Here is a 20,679-nt window from a genome sequence, read left to right on the forward strand (position 1 = left end):
AAAGAGGCTTTGAAGGGGGATAAGCTGATAAATGTCTAAAGTGGTTTAGCCAGTTCCCACTACTGTTATCTCCCTCAATGTTATACCCTGGCAATGTGAGCTCTGTAGGTGTCCCTGTGATCTCTCCCTTCTCCAATCCCCTAAAGTCCATCTTATGGAGTAGCACGAACAAGGTTTTCTTGTATGAGCTGGCCCTTATATATCTGCTTGGGCAGAAATGGAAAACTACTGGTATTTATTGTATTCTAGCCAATTGTATACAGCCTCATTAAGAAATGGTAATCTGTTACACGGTAGTGGGTTACATAGGGCCACTTCCCACTCACCATAAGCCGCGGGGTCACCTCTTTAAAAGACACGAGGAGGATGGACATTCCCCACGTCACCAGCGCCCACTGCGCAGCTGCCCTTAATTTGCCGCTCTCCCACCTCCTTGTCGCGCAGCAAATTAGGTCCTCTGCAAAGAGCAACATTTTCAAAAATGTTGTGGGGTAAGTGGGGAGTGGGGAACCTCGGCTGTTTACGCGCGGCTGATTTGCTCTGACGCGCAGCTTCCAGCCAAACAGGAACCACCATTTTGTTTAGGGAGGGTGTCCCCGTCAGAAAGTGCTCGGAAATTGAGACGTGTGCACAACAAGACGTGCCAACATTGCTCTTTTTTGCTCTTTTTTGCTCGAGCTCCACGGTTTTGCAGCTTGGCAAAGTGCCGCTGAGCACAGGGTTGTCGGCGGTGTAAACCGAAACCGATTTTTACTTTCGTTTTTCTGCCCAAGCAATTTGCAACGGGTAGTGACGTCAGCATGTGCAGACGTCTCAAAACAATGCGTTCAGCTTATCCAAACCAACTTTTCGGGTCAGCCAATCAAAATGGAGCCCCGCCTTCGGCTGGCTGCAACTCCCACGTGTAAATGACGCACACGCGTGCCAGCCAATCAGAACGCTCGATTGCCTCTTTGACTCTTGATGTGGAACCCCGCGCTATTTCCTGAATGGAAAATGAGTGGGGAACAAATGTCTCCGTGGTCAAAAGCCACGGAGGCTTTTCTACGAGGGGTCGCTGCGGGGTTGCACTCAGACGAGGTAAGTGGGGAGTGGCCCATGGTGGGTGAATTTTACCATACATGCTTTTCACTTTGTTGAAGCTGAACAGATTTCATTTGTAGGCAAACAAATACCCTGAAGTAAGTTTTGAAAGTAACTGCTGCGTAGTAACTAGCTTTGTACACCATCCTTTATTTATAAGCTACTATCAACCAAAGCAGTCTCCTCCTGCTAACCAGTGAAACTGTTTTATGCAGTAGGAGGGTTAATGGCTGTCAGGATCTGATAGCTTTGGCAGCTCAGTGTGGATTCCATCCTCTATGCTTCTTTTGACAGGCACAGCATGTGGAATCTCTGAAATGATTTTCTTCATGTTACAGTGGCAGAGAAGATGAGTAGTAAATGAAAGTCAAAGAATTGCAGCCAGGTTTCTGTTTTTCTGTTTCCAATTTCGTACACATTTTTACACTGAAAATGTTTGAGGGCTTCAGTCTAGCTCAGTGAACTTCAATAACCTTGCTCAAGGTACTAGGGAACGAAATACCTCTTGCCTGAGTTGATTTGCTATATTCAGTCTTGAGTCAATTGCTAGCAGCACGATTAGACCAGTCTATACTTTTCCCTTCTGCTGAATGAAGCTAGCATTCTGTTCATGCAGTTACTTGTGCAAACACAACTCTGTAGTTTAGCAAACCAAAAGAAAACATTATTTTCATTTATTCCTAGCAGCTTCAATTGTCAGGGGATGCAAATTAGTTACTGGTTAAACAATTTGGCACTGATGTATGGCAAAATCAGTATAAACTAGCTGTAAGAATGGTATTTGAATTTGCAACGAAAGATCTTATTCATGCTGCAATTCAAGAGGTATGCCTCTGCTGTATGCCTCTGGAAAAGTTGAAGAACTAGTTTATTTATAACAAACTGACAGTTTGTTGTGCTCTCAGGTGTCAGTTACTCATTACATGCATTCATTTGCTTATGCTGGTTTTCCTGTGCTCTCTGCAGCCACTAAGGAGTTGTGGGGAACTGCTTTTTAAAAGAGAGACAACCCAAAATGGGCTCAGACCTGTACTGCAGGGGAAGGAAAGGATCCTGCCTCCTCCCAAGCAGTTTTCTCATACAAATACTGGATTGGGGGGTATTTTGCTGATCCATGAGGAGTATCTGTGTGGAACAGCAAAATTGGCAAAACACCTCCTCCAAATATAGTGTTTACATTTTTTTTTTAAAAAAAAAAGCTTCTTGGGGAGAGGTAGGAGCCCTTCTGCCTGAGGAGCCATTTGGAACCAGTCTGGATTCTCCATTTTTTCCCCAGAAGCTGTTTCCTTCAGCTGCTCTGTGGCTGCTGGTATGACACCCCTCCCTCAAAACAAGAGCACTTTCATTAGCAAATTCGAATTTACTAGTGATCCCTGGCCTTAAGGAAGTCCAGCTTGCTATAACTAGGGCCAGGGCTTTTTCGTCCTGGCCCCAGCCTGATGGATGCTCTGTGTGAGGAGACCCTGCGCCACTTAATGCAGTTTTGCAGGGCCTGCGAGACAGAGCTGTTCTGCCCGGCATATATGGCTGAGGCAGCTGTTGTCATCTAGGCCTCTCCCAACTATTATTAACTTCCATCAACAGTTAACATTTTAACATCTGTTATCTGTAACTTATTCTGACTTAAAACTGCCAACAAGTTGTCAAGGACCCCTCAGTGTGGTGGGTTTTTACTGTTACATTTAGTTCTTGTCTGCACTTGGATTGTTTTATTTTTATTAGTTGTTTTATTGGCTGTTTTAAGTATTGTTATTAATGTTATTTAAATGTTTCCAGGATTGTTGAACATCACCATGAGCCTGGAGGGCTAATAAATAAGTAAACAAACAAACACAAGAAAGCCAGTGTAAACATGTGTAGTGATTGTTCTCTTACTTTTAAATATATTTAAAATTGATGGTAGAAAAAGATGCACATTACTTCAAAAGTATATCATGCTTGCTGTTATCTGGGTTGCTGCAAAGTTTGGACTGAAACCAACAACAGCAGATCGCATGGACAATAACATTGTAAGCATCAATCATCTTTCCTTTACAGACTAGAAAGATGGATAATACTTTCAGTCATCCTGTTCCATCCTGCTGTTCCTCATGAACCTGATTTAGCTCAGTAGTAAAGAAACTAGTTCCTGTATAGGGGTGTTGATGTTTTAGGTACTTAATCAATATGGCCATCTGATCCATTCTCTGTCCTTAAAGAAGAACCCTAAAAAACAATATACATAAAGTAGCACATTAATGCATATGAACTGTCAATGTAAGGAAAATTATTAAAAATGCTAATTAGTTCTTACCACGTTATTATATATATTATATATTATATATTATATATTATAATTATATATTATATATTATATATATTATGTGAGTGAAATCAATACATCTTACTTTTCATCAGAACTTGGAATCTCAGCAGGGCCAGCCCATGTTAGTATGTGGATGAGAGACCACCAGGGAAAGCCCAAAGTAGTTCCACATGCTAAACTACCTCTGCACATCTCTTGCCTGGAAAACTCTACTGGGTTACCATAAATCAGCTGTGACCTGAGGGTGTTTTTTTTCACCACAACTGAGAAACAAACAGTAATTCCCAGGAGGTACATTAAAGTTAAATAAATTGTCAGGAGATCCCTATGTGTGTCATACTTAGATTGGAGATTACTTCTCATATTTTTCAGTGCTTTAGGATAGATGGTGACTTTTGTTTTAAAATGCCTTATATACTCGCGTATAAGTCTATTTTTTCAGCACATTTTTTGTGTTGAAAAAAGCCCCCCTCGACTTATACACGAGTGAACGGGTGGTGAGCGGGTGGGGGAAACAGGTGGCGAACAAAAAAAAAGGCTGGGAGCTGAGGGTGTTTTTCTGTACCTGCTCCCTGCTATGTGGACACAAAGGCAGCTCCCAGGTAAGCCTTGGGCTGTTGCTTCGCTTCACTACAGGTGGCCAGTAGCTTCATTCACAGTGAATATTCAGTGAATAGGTGTGAATATTAAATTTATATGTTACAGAATTTTTGTTCAGGCCAGGAAGCTCCATGAATGCTAGGGAGCCATACTCATTGGGAAATCTGCACCATTGGAGCCCATGGTGGCAGGAATCCCCCCCACACACACAGGGTGCCCTGGGGTGCAGCCACTGCCAGCACCTTTCTCGGCCCCCACCCAGTGTTTTTGGAAAGCAGGTGGGACTTCTGTCCAGCTGAGCTTGCAGACCTGCAAAAAAGACTTGCTTTGGGGCAGCGGCTGCCATCACCACGCAAGCATCTTCACTGTGTAATGATAAGCTATCTGTGTTGAAGAACCTGTAGGGACTTTTTAAAGAGGGGATCTTGTTGAGCATCTTCCCTATGAAACTCTGAAGAGATACTGTCTGTGAGAGTTAAATATTCCACCTCAGAACTTTTAAAGTTATCGTTGATACCATACTGTTTTTCTTTGAAATAAATATTTAAAAACATTTTTATTGGTATCTATTTTTATTTTTGAAATTTACCAGTTTCCCACCCTAGACTTATACACGAGTCAATAAGTTTCCCCAGTTTTTTGTGGTCACATTGGGTGCCTCGACTTATATGCGGGTCGACTTATACACGAGTATATACAGTACCTAAAAACTGAAATTCTTTGAAGGGATTTCCGTGTGTGTGTGTGTGTGTAGTTTCATTTGTAAAGTCACAGAGAGATGCAAAACAGGAAGGAAATGGAAGGGGAATGCAGCAAAGAAGGATAGAAGTCATGGAAGGAGTTGGGAAAGAGAGATCAGTAGGACGAGAAACTGGGCTGCAAGCAAGATCATCCTAGTCAAATTTGTTCGTCTAGCACTCTGCTGCTGCACATTTAGATTGGGTGTGTCACAGCTAGTTTGCAGTTTATTCAGTGAAGGCAGGGATCTGGCTGGTTTCCTTAGTAACTATACCTCTCTGGTGTGCTTAGAACATGGTACATGAAGAACTGAAGGAATGTACCCAATATCATTCCCCAGTCCCTAAATTCTTGTGTGTCAGGTGAAGCATGATCTGTCTAGGAGCAGGGATTTTTTATTTCCTACATTCACTATATTTCTAACATACTATTGATCAATCAATCCAATCTAAGACCTTTATTGGCATCTAATACTATTGATATTAAATGACTGTGAAGTAGAAGTAGCTGTTTCTGAGGAGGATCTTTGAAAACACAACAGGCAAGTGACACAAAAGACTGGTAGTAAGCCTTTTACAATTATAGTATTCACTTAGATGATGTTTTTGTTGTTTTAGCACCGCCTGATGGACTGCTCCAATCTGTCTAAGAAAACTGAGTAAAATAGTTTGGGGAACTCAGACAGGCCCTTTCCGCACAGGCCATTTACAGCGCCCTAGGGACGGCAAAAACGCCATCCCTAGGGAGCTGTTTGCATGGGGGGCGCAGCTGCATCGCATGGGGGGCGCAGCTGCATCCAAACCTTGCTCCCTGAGCGAGGTTTTCTGGAAACAGTGGCTTCCAGCCGCTGCCGTGCAAACGGCAGCGGCTGGAAGGCGCTATCCCCCCCTTTCCCTATCAACGTACCTTCCCTGCGACCTTCCGGCATGTCGCCCAGGCCTGGGGACATGCCCCCTCTGCCCTGCAACTACAGAGCTGTCACACAGGGCAGGGGTGTGTGTCCCCTGGCCTGGGCGACGTACCAGAAGGTCGCAGGGAAGGTACGTCAATTGGGCGACGGCGCAGCGCTGCACCGTCTTCCCTGCCCCTACCGGGACCGTTCGTGCAAACGGTCCCAGGGGGGTGTCAGTGTTGTATACGCCGACGCAACCCCCCCAGCGTGGCCGTGCGGAAATGGCCAAAGATTCGGCGGGGAACATCCCATTCTCTCCTTTCTTTGTGGCCCCTGAGATAAGCAGCAGTATGTATATAGGCTGCAAGGCACACTTTTTGCTTCGAGCCTCCCCACTCACCAGCGGCCTGGTGATGGAGGGGTCTGGACTTTGATCAAAAACTATGATAGATACAGTTTCCTCTACAAACCCCCTTTCCCATCCATCTATTGGGGGACGGTGTGGGAAGTGTAACTGGTGTGCTTTCTTCTGAACGCTATCTTAGGTAGTCATTGAGATGATGAAATGCAATGTTGCAGAATTTCTTTTGGCCTTTTCTTTTTTGAGTTATAATTCTTCTTACACCAGTTCATCATTTTGAAGGGTTTTTTAAAACCAGTTTTTTTTTAGTTTTGTGTTTTTCTGTAAAAAAATTTTCTCCAGGTTTGTGGGAGCATCTCCCCTTTATGTAGTTCATCCCAATGTGCTGAATTTTGGTCTGTCCTGTCAGACCAAGTTCAAAATTAGATATAGGATGAATGGCAGTAGGACATATGAGAAAAAGTACAGCAGGAGATATTCACATCTCCTATGTAGACACTTGAGTGGAAAATGTTTTGCCATATGCATATATTTCTAAACTTCTTCTGTGTGCCCACTGCAACAATTCTAAACTTTCAGGCATACTGAGAAAATTTTACCTTCAAAAAGATCAGACTGTTCCCTCTGAACTGAGTAGCCCTTACTTTGTGAGTGTAGCACGTGAGTGATGTTATATAGGCATAAAAATGTTGTCCATCTAATATATACGTATTCAATAAATTGAGCTCTTTCCCGAGTCCTAAAGACCTTCCCAGAAAGTTGTAGAGTGTCACAGTATTTCCACACTCTATTCCTTGTCTGAAATAACTTGGCACCAGAAGCTTTTGAACAGTTTAGAAAAGGATATAGAAAAAATTATTAAAACTAAGTTGTTTGGTGTAGTCAAAAAGAGAACAGGAAAAGAACAGAAAAGTTTCAAAATCAACCAGTTCTTTACAGTGGTGTTGCTGTCTTAGTTTAGACACTTACAAAATTTGACCACATTTCTCAGCCCCTGGCAAGAAGGTACAAGTGATTTAATTTACAAAAAGTTTTGAATTCCATCAGCTTTTCTTAGGAATTTATCATTCCAGTTTGGTCTGTGCACCTCCTGATGCTAAAGTTATTAGAATTCCTTCCCTAATTATCCCCAGTATAGTCTTTTTCACAGCTGCCATGCACTGAGTTGACATTCCCATGGAACTATCAACTAAGACACCCAAATCCCTTTCCTGGTCTGTGACTGATAGCACTGCCCCCTGTAGCGTGTATGTGGAGTTTGGATTTTTTGCCCCTATGTGCATCACTTTACATTTTGCTACATTGAACTGCATTTGCCATTTCTTAGCCCACTCACCTAATTTATCAAGGTCCGCTGGGAGCTCTTCACAATCCTTTGCGTTTCTCACCACGCTACATTGTAGTGATGCACTGCTGACCCAGCAGCACCGTGGTAGAACGTTGGGTGGGGGGGGGGGTGGGGGGGGGGGGGGGGGGGGCGGCGGTGGGGGCGGGGCGGGCGGGGGGGGGGGGGGGGGGGGGGGGGGGGGGGGGGGGCGGGTGTGGGGGGGGGGGGGGGTGGGGGGCGGGGGGGTTGGGGGGGGGGGGGTTGGGGGGGGGGGGGGGTGGGGGGGGGGGGGGGTGGGGGGGGGGGGGGGTTGGGGGGCGGGCTGGGGTGGGGGGGGGGGGGGGTGGGGGGGGGGGGGGGTGGGGGGGGGGGGGGGTGGGGGGGGGGGGGGGTGGGGGGGGGGGGGGGTGGGGGGGGGGGGGGGTGGGGGGGGGGGGGGGTGGGGGGGGGGGGGGGTGGGGGGGGGGGGGGGTGGGGGGGGGGGGGGGTGGGGGGGGGGGGGGGTGGGGGGGGGGGGGGGTGGGGGGGGGGGGGGGTGGGGGGGGGGGGGGGTGGGGGGGGGGGGGGGTGGGGGGGGGGGGGGGTGGGGGGGGGGGGGGGTGGGGGGGGGGGGGGGTGGGGGGGGGGGGGGGTGGGGGGGGGGGGGGGTGGGGGGGGGGGGGGGTGGGGGGGGGGGGGGGTGGGGGGGGGGGGGGGTGGGGGGGGGGGGGGGTGGGGGGGGGGGGGGGTGGGGGGGGGGGGGGGTGGGGGGGGGGGGGGGTGGGGGGGGGGGGGGGTGGGGGGGGGGGGGGGTGGGGGGGGGGGGGGGTGGGGGGGGGGGGGGGTGGGGGGGGGGGGGGGTGGGGGGGGGGGGGGGTGGGGGGGGGGGGGGGTGGGGGGGGGGGGGGGTGGGGGGGGGGGGGGGTGGGGGGGGGGGGGGGTGGGGGGGGGGGGGGGTGGGGGGGGGGGGGGGTGGGGGGGGGGGGGGGTGGGGGGGGGGGGGGGTGGGGGGGGGGGGGGGTGGGGGGGGGGGGGGGTGGGGGGGGGGGGGGGTGGGGGGGGGGGGGGGTGGGGGGGGGGGGGGGTGGGGGGGGGGGGGGGTGGGGGGGGGGGGGGGTGGGGGGGGGGGGGGGTGGGGGGGGGGGGGGGTGGGGGGGGGGGGGGGTGGGGGGGGGGGGGGGTGGGGGGGGGGGGGGGTGGGGGGGGGGGGGGGTGGGGGGGGGGGGGGGTGGGGGGGGGGGGGGGTGGGGGGGGGGGGGGGTGGGGGGGGGGGGGGGTGGGGGGGGGGGGGGGTGGGGGGGGGGGGGGGTGGGGGGGGGGGGGGGTGGGGGGGGGGGGGGGTGGGGGGGGGGGGGGGTGGGGGGGGGGGGGGGTGGGGGGGGGGGGGGGTGGGGGGGGGGGGGGGTGGGGGGGGGGGGGGGTGGGGGGGGGGGGGGGTGGGGGGGGGGGGGGGTGGGGGGGGGGGGGGGTGGGGGGGGGGGGGGGTGGGGGGGGGGGGGGGTGGGGGGGGGGGGGGGTGGGGGGGGGGGGGGGTGGGGGGGGGGGGGGGTGGGGGGGGGGGGGGGTGGGGGGGGGGGGGGGTGGGGGGGGGGGGGGGTGGGGGGGGGGGGGGGTGGGGGGGGGGGGGGGTGGGGGGGGGGGGGGGTGGGGGGGGGGGGGGGTGGGGGGGGGGGGGGGTGGGGGGGGGGGGGGGTGGGGGGGGGGGGGGGTGGGGGGGGGGGGGGGTGGGGGGGGGGGGGGGTGGGGGGGGGGGGGGGTGGGGGGGGGGGGGGGTGGGGGGGGGGGGGGGTGGGGGGGGGGGGGGGTGGGGGGGGGGGGGGGTGGGGGGGGGGGGGGGTGGGGGGGGGGGGGGGTGGGGGGGGGGGGGGGTGGGGGGGGGGGGGGGTGGGGGGGGGGGGGGGTGGGGGGGGGGGGGGGTGGGGGGGGGGGGGGGTGGGGGGGGGGGGGGGTGGGGGGGGGGGGGGGTGGGGGGGGGGGGGGGTGGGGGGGGGGGGGGGTGGGGGGGGGGGGGGGTGGGGGGGGGGGGGGGTGGGGGGGGGGGGGGGTGGGGGGGGGGGGGGGTGGGGGGGGGGGGGGGTGGGGGGGGGGGGGGGTGGGGGGGGGGGGGGGTGGGGGGGGGGGGGGGTGGGGGGGGGGGGGGGTGGGGGGGGGGGGGGGTGGGGGGGGGGGGGGGTGGGGGGGGGGGGGGGTGGGGGGGGGGGGGGGTGGGGGGGGGGGGGGGTGGGGGGGGGGGGGGGTGGGGGGGGGGGGGGGTGGGGGGGGGGGGGGGTGGGGGGGGGGGGGGGTGGGGGGGGGGGGGGGTGGGGGGGGGGGGGGGTGGGGGGGGGGGGGGGTGGGGGGGGGGGGGGGTGGGGGGGGGGGGGGGTGGGGGGGGGGGGGGGTGGGGGGGGGGGGGGGTGGGGGGGGGGGGGGGTGGGGGGGGGGGGGGGTGGGGGGGGGGGGGGGTGGGGGGGGGGGGGGGTGGGGGGGGGGGGGGGTGGGGGGGGGGGGGGGTGGGGGGGGGGGGGGGTGGGGGGGGGGGGGGGTGGGGGGGGGGGGGGGTGGGGGGGGGGGGGGGTGGGGGGGGGGGGGGGTGGGGGGGGGGGGGGGTGGGGGGGGGGGGGGGTGGGGGGGGGGGGGGGTGGGGGGGGGGGGGGGTGGGGGGGGGGGGGGGTGGGGGGGGGGGGGGGTGGGGGGGGGGGGGGGTGGGGGGGGGGGGGGGTGGGGGGGGGGGGGGGTGGGGGGGGGGGGGGGTGGGGGGGGGGGGGGGTGGGGGGGGGGGGGGGTGGGGGGGGGGGGGGGTGGGGGGGGGGGGGGGTGGGGGGGGGGGGGGGTGGGGGGGGGGGGGGGTGGGGGGGGGGGGGGGTGGGGGGGGGGGGGGGTGGGGGGGGGGGGGGGTGGGGGGGGGGGGGGGTGGGGGGGGGGGGGGGTGGGGGGGGGGGGGGGTGGGGGGGGGGGGGGGTGGGGGGGGGGGGGGGTGGGGGGGGGGGGGGGTGGGGGGGGGGGGGGGTGGGGGGGGGGGGGGGTGGGGGGGGGGGGGGGTGGGGGGGGGGGGGGGTGGGGGGGGGGGGGGGTGGGGGGGGGGGGGGGTGGGGGGGGGGGGGGGTGGGGGGGGGGGGGGGTGGGGGGGGGGGGGGGTGGGGGGGGGGGGGGGTGGGGGGGGGGGGGGGTGGGGGGGGGGGGGGGTGGGGGGGGGGGGGGGTGGGGGGGGGGGGGGGTGGGGGGGGGGGGGGGTGGGGGGGGGGGGGGGTGGGGGGGGGGGGGGGTGGGGGGGGGGGGGGGTGGGGGGGGGGGGGGGTGGGGGGGGGGGGGGGTGGGGGGGGGGGGGGGTGGGGGGGGGGGGGGGTGGGGGGGGGGGGGGGTGGGGGGGGGGGGGGGTGGGGGGGGGGGGGGGTGGGGGGGGGGGGGGGTGGGGGGGGGGGGGGGTGGGGGGGGGGGGGGGTGGGGGGGGGGGGGGGTGGGGGGGGGGGGGGGTGGGGGGGGGGGGGGGTGGGGGGGGGGGGGGGTGGGGGGGGGGGGGGGTGGGGGGGGGGGGGGGTGGGGGGGGGGGGGGGTGGGGGGGGGGGGGGGTGGGGGGGGGGGGGGGTGGGGGGGGGGGGGGGTGGGGGGGGGGGGGGGTGGGGGGGGGGGGGGGTGGGGGGGGGGGGGGGTGGGGGGGGGGGGGGGTGGGGGGGGGGGGGGGTGGGGGGGGGGGGGGGTGGGGGGGGGGGGGGGTGGGGGGGGGGGGGGGTGGGGGGGGGGGGGGGTGGGGGGGGGGGGGGGTGGGGGGGGGGGGGGGTGGGGGGGGGGGGGGGTGGGGGGGGGGGGGGGTGGGGGGGGGGGGGGGTGGGGGGGGGGGGGGGTGGGGGGGGGGGGGGGTGGGGGGGGGGGGGGGTGGGGGGGGGGGGGGGTGGGGGGGGGGGGGGGTGGGGGGGGGGGGGGGTGGGGGGGGGGGGGGGTGGGGGGGGGGGGGGGTGGGGGGGGGGGGGGGTGGGGGGGGGGGGGGGTGGGGGGGGGGGGGGGTGGGGGGGGGGGGGGGTGGGGGGGGGGGGGGGTGGGGGGGGGGGGGGGTGGGGGGGGGGGGGGGTGGGGGGGGGGGGGGGTGGGGGGGGGGGGGGGTGGGGGGGGGGGGGGGTGGGGGGGGGGGGGGGTGGGGGGGGGGGGGGGTGGGGGGGGGGGGGGGTGGGGGGGGGGGGGGGTGGGGGGGGGGGGGGGTGGGGGGGGGGGGGGGTGGGGGGGGGGGGGGGTGGGGGGGGGGGGGGGTGGGGGGGGGGGGGGGTGGGGGGGGGGGGGGGTGGGGGGGGGGGGGGGTGGGGGGGGGGGGGGGTGGGGGGGGGGGGGGGTGGGGGGGGGGGGGGGTGGGGGGGGGGGGGGGTGGGGGGGGGGGGGGGTGGGGGGGGGGGGGGGTGGGGGGGGGGGGGGGTGGGGGGGGGGGGGGGTGGGGGGGGGGGGGGGTGGGGGGGGGGGGGGGTGGGGGGGGGGGGGGGTGGGGGGGGGGGGGGGTGGGGGGGGGGGGGGGTGGGGGGGGGGGGGGGTGGGGGGGGGGGGGGGTGGGGGGGGGGGGGGGTGGGGGGGGGGGGGGGTGGGGGGGGGGGGGGGTGGGGGGGGGGGGGGGTGGGGGGGGGGGGGGGTGGGGGGGGGGGGGGGTGGGGGGGGGGGGGGGTGGGGGGGGGGGGGGGTGGGGGGGGGGGGGGGTGGGGGGGGGGGGGGGTGGGGGGGGGGGGGGGTGGGGGGGGGGGGGGGTGGGGGGGGGGGGGGGTGGGGGGGGGGGGGGGTGGGGGGGGGGGGGGGTGGGGGGGGGGGGGGGTGGGGGGGGGGGGGGGTGGGGGGGGGGGGGGGTGGGGGGGGGGGGGGGTGGGGGGGGGGGGGGGTGGGGGGGGGGGGGGGTGGGGGGGGGGGGGGGTGGGGGGGGGGGGGGGTGGGGGGGGGGGGGGGTGGGGGGGGGGGGGGGTGGGGGGGGGGGGGGGTGGGGGGGGGGGGGGGTGGGGGGGGGGGGGGGTGGGGGGGGGGGGGGGTGGGGGGGGGGGGGGGTGGGGGGGGGGGGGGGTGGGGGGGGGGGGGGGTGGGGGGGGGGGGGGGTGGGGGGGGGGGGGGGTGGGGGGGGGGGGGGGTGGGGGGGGGGGGGGGTGGGGGGGGGGGGGGGTGGGGGGGGGGGGGGGTGGGGGGGGGGGGGGGTGGGGGGGGGGGAATGATGTCTAACTGTGGGGTACCGGAGTTATATTCACAGCTGTAGAGCCATGTTGGCAGACTATCATTAGATATGTCTTATTATATTCCATCATATTTCTACTTCTGAACTTTGCCTTGAACTGCCTGTAATCACCAGCTGGTGCACTAGTTTCAGCCCTTTCTTAAGCAGTGAAATCTGCCTGCATTTATCCAAGTTTTGATCACACCTAGGTTAAATTACTGCAAAATGTAACAGCAAGATTGTAGAGAACATATTTCACCAGTATTAAAAGAATGGCACTGGCTGTCAGTTTGCTTTTGGCCACAATTGAAATTCTTCTGGGATCCTCCAGTTCTCTGAGGTACCCTTTATTTAGACATCATGAAGAATCGAGATTTATCAAACCAGGAAGTCTTGAAGCTGTGCATGCCAGTTACACGAAAACAACAAGATCTGTTTAATTTCAGTTTCTTGTAATGTGAAAATATAGCCAGTGGGCCATCAGACATAATACAAAACTATGGTTTAATTAAACTAACCACAGGTAAATTATTACTTGAATCCACACCACCACATTAAGTGTTCATTAGGATACCTCAAACTAGGACCTGAGCCAGACTATGAAATTGGTGTAGTAACCACAGTTAGTCTTAAGTGTGGTTTCATATTACCTACAATAGTTTTATCTTGATTTGTTCCTGTCTCTGGAGTTTTTCATACGGAGTTTTTCATCAATTCTGGCCCTACACTGTTTTGGTTTATCCCCTGATTTCTGCTCATTTTTGTGCCTCTAATTTTTGCTTCAAGTTTTTTTTTTGTTTCCCAGATCTTTTGAGAATACTTTTACCCTGAACTTTTTCTGAAAGCTGATTTTGAGTTGACTTTTTCCTTGTGCATATTTTTGTTTTCCTTCTTTATCCTGCCCATCTCCATCCCACTGTTAAATAATTAGACTGTTGTCAAAGCACTCCTTTTCTACCTCATTCTTTAAGGAATTAAAATATTGATATATCATTGGAGCATTGTAACCTGGGATGTTTGAATTCCCAGCTTTATTGTTTTTAAAGTAATTCTCTAGCCTCTTTGCTTGTGGACATATAAGGGAAAAGACTGCAAAGGAAGAAACCATAGATATATATTTTAAAAAGTGAACGCTGGGAATTTAGATATCTTCTTAGTCTATTGCTACAATATTCCAGCGATATATCAGTATGTTAGTGCATTTATTTTTAAAGAGAGGGTTCTGTGACACCACTGATGGCGTCACCAATTACATAAGCACTCTTTCTTGAAAATCCTTATTATTGAGGCCATGTGTGGAAGAAAGTAAACTGACCCCACAACTGTGAAAATGCACAGGGAGGCAGACTTGTGGAACAACTATGCCCAAATCGGTTCTAGAGCTTGTGGACTGGTTCCCAAGAAAAATCAGAAGTAACTTGAGTGTGCAGAAAAGCCCAGTGTTCCAACCAGTCTTTTGTACAGAGTCATCTGGCAAGGGTTACAAAACTGCTGCTGCCATCAACCATCTCTTTCTAGCGCCAAGTCTCTCCTCACCTTTGGCTCCTAACCTGCCTGGTGACTGAATTGGACTCCACGCTCCACCCCTGCTCTCCTAGATACACAGGAATGCCACAAGCCCTTTCCATGGATCCAAAAGGGGGAAAGACAATGCTAGTGGTGTTTTGGGTACCCTGCTTACATTCCAATACCAAAGTTGTTTACAAAAGCATCCTATTCACATTTGGTTCCACAGCCTCCCCTCCCCAGTGTTGCCAGTAGTGAGATGCTAATGCAGTGAGACTTTTTGATCAGATGGATGCTGTGGAACAGACAGTGATACTAGGTCTCAGGTAGTGGAAAGAGTGACAATACTGAAGCCAGGACTTGCCAAGATAAGCTGGTCATCTGCAGGCCGAATCCTTGTTTCGCTACAAACCACAGTTTACATGAACCATTGTTTTGTGATATATCTAAACTGACCAAGAGTATCTTGAAGGAATATTTGTCATCTTTAAGGTATAAATATTTGAGATGCAGCAGTAATTGGAGATTCCTGCTTTCATCCCAGTTACCATATGCTGTAGAATGCAACTCTGAAATACATCCCACCGTATAACTTGGGTTTTTGTTTTGTGAGGGCATACTGTGAGTAGTAGATTTTGATACCGGAAGGAAAACATTAGCATCAAAAGTTTGGTTCTTTTATAACTATATATCTTTTTTAAAATGTTCTTCACATATATTCCAATAATGCCATCCTAATAGATTATGTTTTGGTTATTTTAAAAATTGATTGTATGTGTAAGATGAAAATGCTGTTTTCTTTCTTCTTCCAGTGGAACCTTGTATGTGACAATGACTGGAAAACACCTTTAACTACCTCTTTGTTTTTTGTGGGAGTCTTGATTGGATCTTTTATATCTGGACTACTCTCAGACAGGTAAAGTTTATATATAATGTGGATATATTAGAGATCTCATATAATGTGTATATATTAGAGTCTCATTTTTTACACAACTCTTAAACCTGAGTTAGAACTGAGTTGATAAATTGTAATGATGTATACCCTTTTCCACCAAAAGATCTAAGTGTGGTCAGTTGTGGTGCGTGGAATTGAAAGTATCATGTTTCTGCAGGTGAAAATAGTCCCGAATGGCTATGAGCATTAAAGAATCCATTTTAAGTACAGCTTTTGTCAAAACCATCGTTCTGTGCACTATTAGTTTGATAAAAGAGCATTGAATAGTGCATCGAACAACTATCAGCAAAACTTGCCCCCTCCCACCTTAGGGTTACACCAGCCATTTTATGTCAGCTTCAGGAACCTTTGTGCTGCCACCACCATTTGCAGAATGTTCACAGGAGTTTCCTCTGCCTGTAACTCATCCGATGGCCATTTCACTATAAAAAGTTGATGAATAAAGTTTGTTTTTCCTAGTGATACCATACATGTGCCTTTTTTTCCTTTTTTGTTGTTTTGTTTTGAGGGAGGTGTCTTCATAGCTATGACAACACCATCTAAGAATCACAACCATTTGAAGAGTAGGTCTACCTCCCATTAAGAAGCAACATGTAGACCTGTCCTCCGCAACCCATTCCTTTCAATCATGGATAGGTTAGCCTCTGCGGAGTAAAGGTCTACTTGCAATTGTAAATAATGGGTAGACCTGCCCTGCAAATGGCTGCAATTCTTAGATGGTGTCATTGTTGCTACAAAGATACCACCCTCAAAACAAAAAAAGGAAAAAACAACATGTGCATGGGATTGCAAGGAAAAACAAACTTTATTGATAAACTTTTTATAGTGAAATGGCCATCAGATGAGCTGCAAGCAGAGGGAACTCCTTGGAACATTCTGCAGATCGTAATGGCATGGTGGATGCAACAAAAAGGAAAGTGGAGCTGTAAGGTGGGGGAAGGGGAACAAGGCAGCCACTAGGACCCCACTGAGCATTTTACTAAAAATGAGGTCCAGGAAGAACTAGCGGATGAATTTACAAGTCTACTTAGACATTTGGGTGGAAAAGAATATAGTTCGTTGTATTTTGCCCTCAATGCCACGCATCATCCATTTCCCACTAGTCTTGTGGGGAAGATTAGGCTTACCGGTTTAGGTAATTCAATGAGTATTATAGCTGAGTTGGGGTCTGAACATATGTCTCCCCAATCGCAGTCCACATTTGATGAGAAATCTACAAGAAAAGGGAAGGAGCCATTGATCTGTTTTCTGTGTGCCTACCTTTACTCCTGTGTACCCCCAGAGGGTAAGTTCCTCATAAGGAAAAATGAACTACAAAATGAGAGACCTGAAAAAATTTACAGGTGTGTTCCATCTTTCTATCATTTGAGTGTCACTGAATCTTCAGTGAGCATATTTTGTTATTGTGGAGGTTTAAAATATTTAAAATGGGAATGGGTCTCCATATGTTTCTTTGTATGAGGTCAGAAGAACATTAATTGTCATTATTATTTTAATACATACTTTTAAAATGTATGCTCTGTTTGACAGACCTTTTGATGTTATCCTTTTACTTCTTTGACGGACCTTTTGATGTTATCCTTTTACTTCTCTTTTTGCCCCATGGCAGGTTTGGTAGGAAGAATGTGTTGTTTGCAACAATGGGAGTCCAGACTAGCTTTAGCTTCTTCCAGGTCTTCTCAACAAGCTGGGAAATGTTTTCCGTGCTCTTTCTTATTGTTGGAATGGGACAGATCTCTAACTACGTGGCTGCATTTGTGCTTGGTATGTGACTGTCTTAATGTTCTCCTTCTTGTTAGACACGTAAATGGCATATTTTGGTCAAGCCTGAGCAGCACTGCCTCCACTGCCAAGCAAATCATACTTCTAAGTACTTCTAAATTTTCCACTGTTTAAAGCAAAAGCTGCCAATTAATGTAAAAGTCAATTTTAATATTATTACTTTTCAGTCTCAAACCTATACTGAGATTTGGATTTCAACATGCAGGCTTTACATACAAAAGGAAAACAAACACAGTGTTTAAGATGTTCTTAAACTATTCTGAAGTTTCCAGTAATTTCTGTCGTGCATCTCTTCTTCTGTACACTCAGGGCATGGTCCACTATTTGATGCTTAACTATCATTGGATACAGTGGTATTTAAACATCCTCGCTGCATGCAAAACAGTAGCTCCATGACAGTGAGGGAGCTGACTTCTTTGTCAACTAAAATATTGTATAGAGTCTAAATGCTTCACTATACTGACATATGCTGGCCCTTTCCAAATGTGGTACAGAAATATCGTCAAGAAGGGAATAGATCATTTTGCATTCTGAAATCATAATACTGACAAATAACCTCAGGGCCCAGTCATTATATCCTCAGTCATTGCTGCAGTTATAAATACTAATTTTGGTACAGGGTCAAATACAGAACCTCAGGTATCTCTCTTATACAACACCTTGGGATTTTAATATCCCTTCTTATAGAAACAATTTCACATCACATGCTAGAAAAATAGATAGAGGTGGGTGGGGCTTTTTGTCTGAATTCTAATGAATTTATCCCTTGTTTTGAACAGGCTCAGAAATTCTTGGCAAATCAGTTCGTGTTATATATTGCACTTTAGGTGTTTGCATATTTTATGCATTTGGCTACATGTTGCTGCCATTGTGTGCTTACTTCATCAGAGATTGGCGGACTCTGCTTCTGACACTTACTTTACCAGGGTTGCTGTATATTCCACTGTGGTGGTGAGTGTACCTTATGATCAAGGTCTTCACATTCTGAAACCCGCCTCAACTTAAGAGTAATACCTCTTAATGCCCTTAAAGTATGTGGGGAAATTCTGCTTGATTTATAGCATAATTCTATGCAGAATGTCTCCAATTTAAGTCCATTGATTTCAATTAATTTGAACCAGACTAACTCTGTGTAGGGTTTAATTGCTACTTGATTTCAAGAACTTGGATACTTATTGTTGCATTGTGACAGGCAAACAGAAATGGTTCTCCCCCAAAATGGCTAAAATGGGATGGATTCTCAAGAAAACCAAGATTAATTCATTGTGTCACAAATGTATATCCAGTGCATTCCTAAAGGGGGGGCGGGGGTAGCTGCACCGTGACTGGGACAGCACAGCTTTGAGGCAGCCATGCTACCTCCAAAGAGGCTTGCTGTGCCACAGATAGCAAGATGAAAGCAACAGTGCCCCTTCTGCTAGGGAAGTGGCCTATGCAGCTCAATGGACTGCACCACTGATTTTGCACTACATTGTCTGCACTGGCAAACGAGGGCATTATTTTTGGATATTTATTAACACAGGCACAAATCAGCCTGCAGTAAATTTAAGTTTTATTTGTATTCAGTCATTAGCAAAACAGCAATTTCATTATTTAATATAATAGTACCAGTTTATTGGATTGATAGGGCAGGTACATGGAGCTAGCAAACTGTAAATAGCATATGCACAAAAGGGAAGAGACTTTTTTTCTCTGTACCTTATATACCATGTAGCCTGTGATGCAAGGGCATATGTACAGTGCATCTATACTTACAATGATGCTGTACCCACTCTCTTTCTCACACACACACATACAACACATACACTTTTTCAAGTTTACTAGACCAGCCCACTCATATCCATATTGCTGTGATTCCATTTCCATAATTTTTTGCTTGTCCCATGTTTCTCTCAGTTATGGAATGTCTACTCTTCCCAACTCCAAAGGTCATTCTGGACTCCTGATCCTATAATTTAGTATCACACAGTCTTTAACTGATGATATCTTGTCTCCTCTCCCCAGGGTCATTCACTTTTGGGACTACTTTACATTTAGGGAATTTTCTGTCTCTGGAGTTTGAGCCTTCCTGTTAACATCATGTTTGGAACTGCTTCTGGGACTAACCAGACATGTCCCTTTACACATACATATTTACAAGTACTTGTGCTATGACCATCTCTTGAGACCATTGCCACCAGTGAACATATTCACTTAATTTAGAAGTTGAGAGTATGAAGTGCAGCTGCTATTGCCTAATTGGAAACCTCTGGTTAGGCCCTCAGTTTTCCAATTATGATAGTGATCCTGTTATAGCTATCATAAAAACCCTGGTGTATGTTGTTGCTGATTTTTGCCCTGCATAGGCATGATCTGTTTCAGTCTATACTTCAGTGCACTGTTACCCTTAACTGATGAAATAACTGAAGAATCTTGTGACACTTTAAAGACTAACAAATTTATTTTGGCAGAAGGTCTCTGAAGCCAGAGCATCCTTTGATGTATGAAGTGTTACATTTTGTTGGCAGAGAGAAGAGCTGTTGTAAAGAGAGGCCAAAAGGCCCAGTTTTTGAGGACAGCATGTGCTACATTACATTCCAGGGTATAGGTAAAAATGAGATCCAGTAAAAAAAAAAAAATGATCCACTCAGAGTGTGGACCATTCCTAGCTGTTAATGAACTGGCAAAGCAGGATACATGTGATTAATGCACCTAAAAAACTCCTATTTTCCTGTTTGTTGGGTATAAATCTTTCTGCCTGCTGAATGTAATACTTCCTCCACCAGGAAGAAGTAGGTTGTTGCTCAGGAAAGGTTATGCTGTGGATACAGCTGTTTAGTCTTTAAGGTTCCACAAGACACGCTTGTTATTTTGGCTGCAGCAGACCAACATGGCTACCCCTCGTTGCCAATGCATTCTCTGTTATACTTCACAGTTAACAGAGTAAAATTGTGATTAACTCCTTGACCTTCTAAATTAGTGGTTTGCCCCTGCCAACCCTTGTTTGCTCTAGCATGGCAAGAAGGTAAGACTAGTATGACAGTTAAAGTCTTTTGTTGTCAAAGTTATATGTTTGACTTTGGGAACTTGACTACTCTGGCTGTTGTGGTGAAACTGTTGTATTCAGGTTCTGTTGAAACCTTTTGCAGGTTTATTCCTGAATCCCCTCGGTGGCTGCTCTCTCAAGGAAAGATTCAGGAGGCAGAAGCCATCATTCAGAAGGCTGCAAAACAGAACGGTGTTCAAGCCCCAGATGTCATATTTGAAACTGTTGAGGTAGATGTGCACATGATTGATATCTGCTGATTATCTCCCTACCCTGTCTGCTCCTGCCTCTGTCCTAGGTAACAAAGTGTACCAACCCCCTTACATAAAACAAGGGAAGCCCAAGTAGCTGATGGAAGGCCATATGCACTGTATCTTGCAACAGCCTGGCTTAAGATTTTGTAAAGCAGCTGACTGTACTTGAAAAGTCACAATCACCTTGCAGCTGCCTCTTCTCTGGGCAGGCTTTGCATTCTTGGCTTAAGAGATAAGATATAGATTGCGAAAACATGGTTTGGAATGCAGCTTACAAAAGCATTCTGATGCCAGTCTGCTATTTCAAAAAGCCTTGAGTTGGTATCTGTTTTTAGTGGGATGATTAACTGAAAAACTTTGTTCAGGTTTTTCCCCCTTGACATTATTCAGTAATGGACAGATGTTTTGGAGGCTTGACTGACTCAGCGGTAGAGCATCAGTTTGGAGTGCAAACAGTCTCAAGTTCAGTCACCAGCATCTCCAGCTGGAAAAAAAAAAGTTAAGGTAATAATAGGAGATAAGAACATAAGAACATAAGAACATAAGATGTGACAGACCCTCTGCCTGAGACTCTGGAAAACTGCTGACAGTCTGGGCACTTTCGCACATGCAGAACAATGCACTTTCAATATGCACTATGCAGCTGGATTTTACTGTGCGAAATAGCAAAATCCATTTGCAAATTTTTAAAAATTGCATTCAAAGTGCATTATTCTGCATGTG

The 20,679-nt window shown here is 53.8% G+C and overlaps 1 protein-coding gene across 1 annotated transcript in view; it reads left to right on the forward strand.

Annotated features, from left to right (window-relative positions):
- LOC125429722 (solute carrier family 22 member 5-like) overlaps nt 1–20,679 on the forward strand; it is a 48,316-nt gene that overhangs the window by 14,856 nt on the left and 12,781 nt on the right. The window contains exons 2-5 of the mRNA XM_048491090.1: nt 14,753–14,856; nt 16,505–16,659; nt 17,457–17,628; nt 19,806–19,932. Of these exons, the coding sequence (XP_048347047.1) occupies nt 14,753–14,856; nt 16,505–16,659; nt 17,457–17,628; nt 19,806–19,932 (558 nt within the window). The remainder of the gene's footprint in view (nt 1–14,752; nt 14,857–16,504; nt 16,660–17,456; nt 17,629–19,805; nt 19,933–20,679) is intronic.

This window comes from Sphaerodactylus townsendi, linkage group LG03 (genome assembly GCF_021028975.2).
Source record: "Sphaerodactylus townsendi isolate TG3544 linkage group LG03, MPM_Stown_v2.3, whole genome shotgun sequence".
Classification (NCBI taxonomy): Eukaryota; Metazoa; Chordata; class Lepidosauria; order Squamata; family Sphaerodactylidae; genus Sphaerodactylus; species Sphaerodactylus townsendi.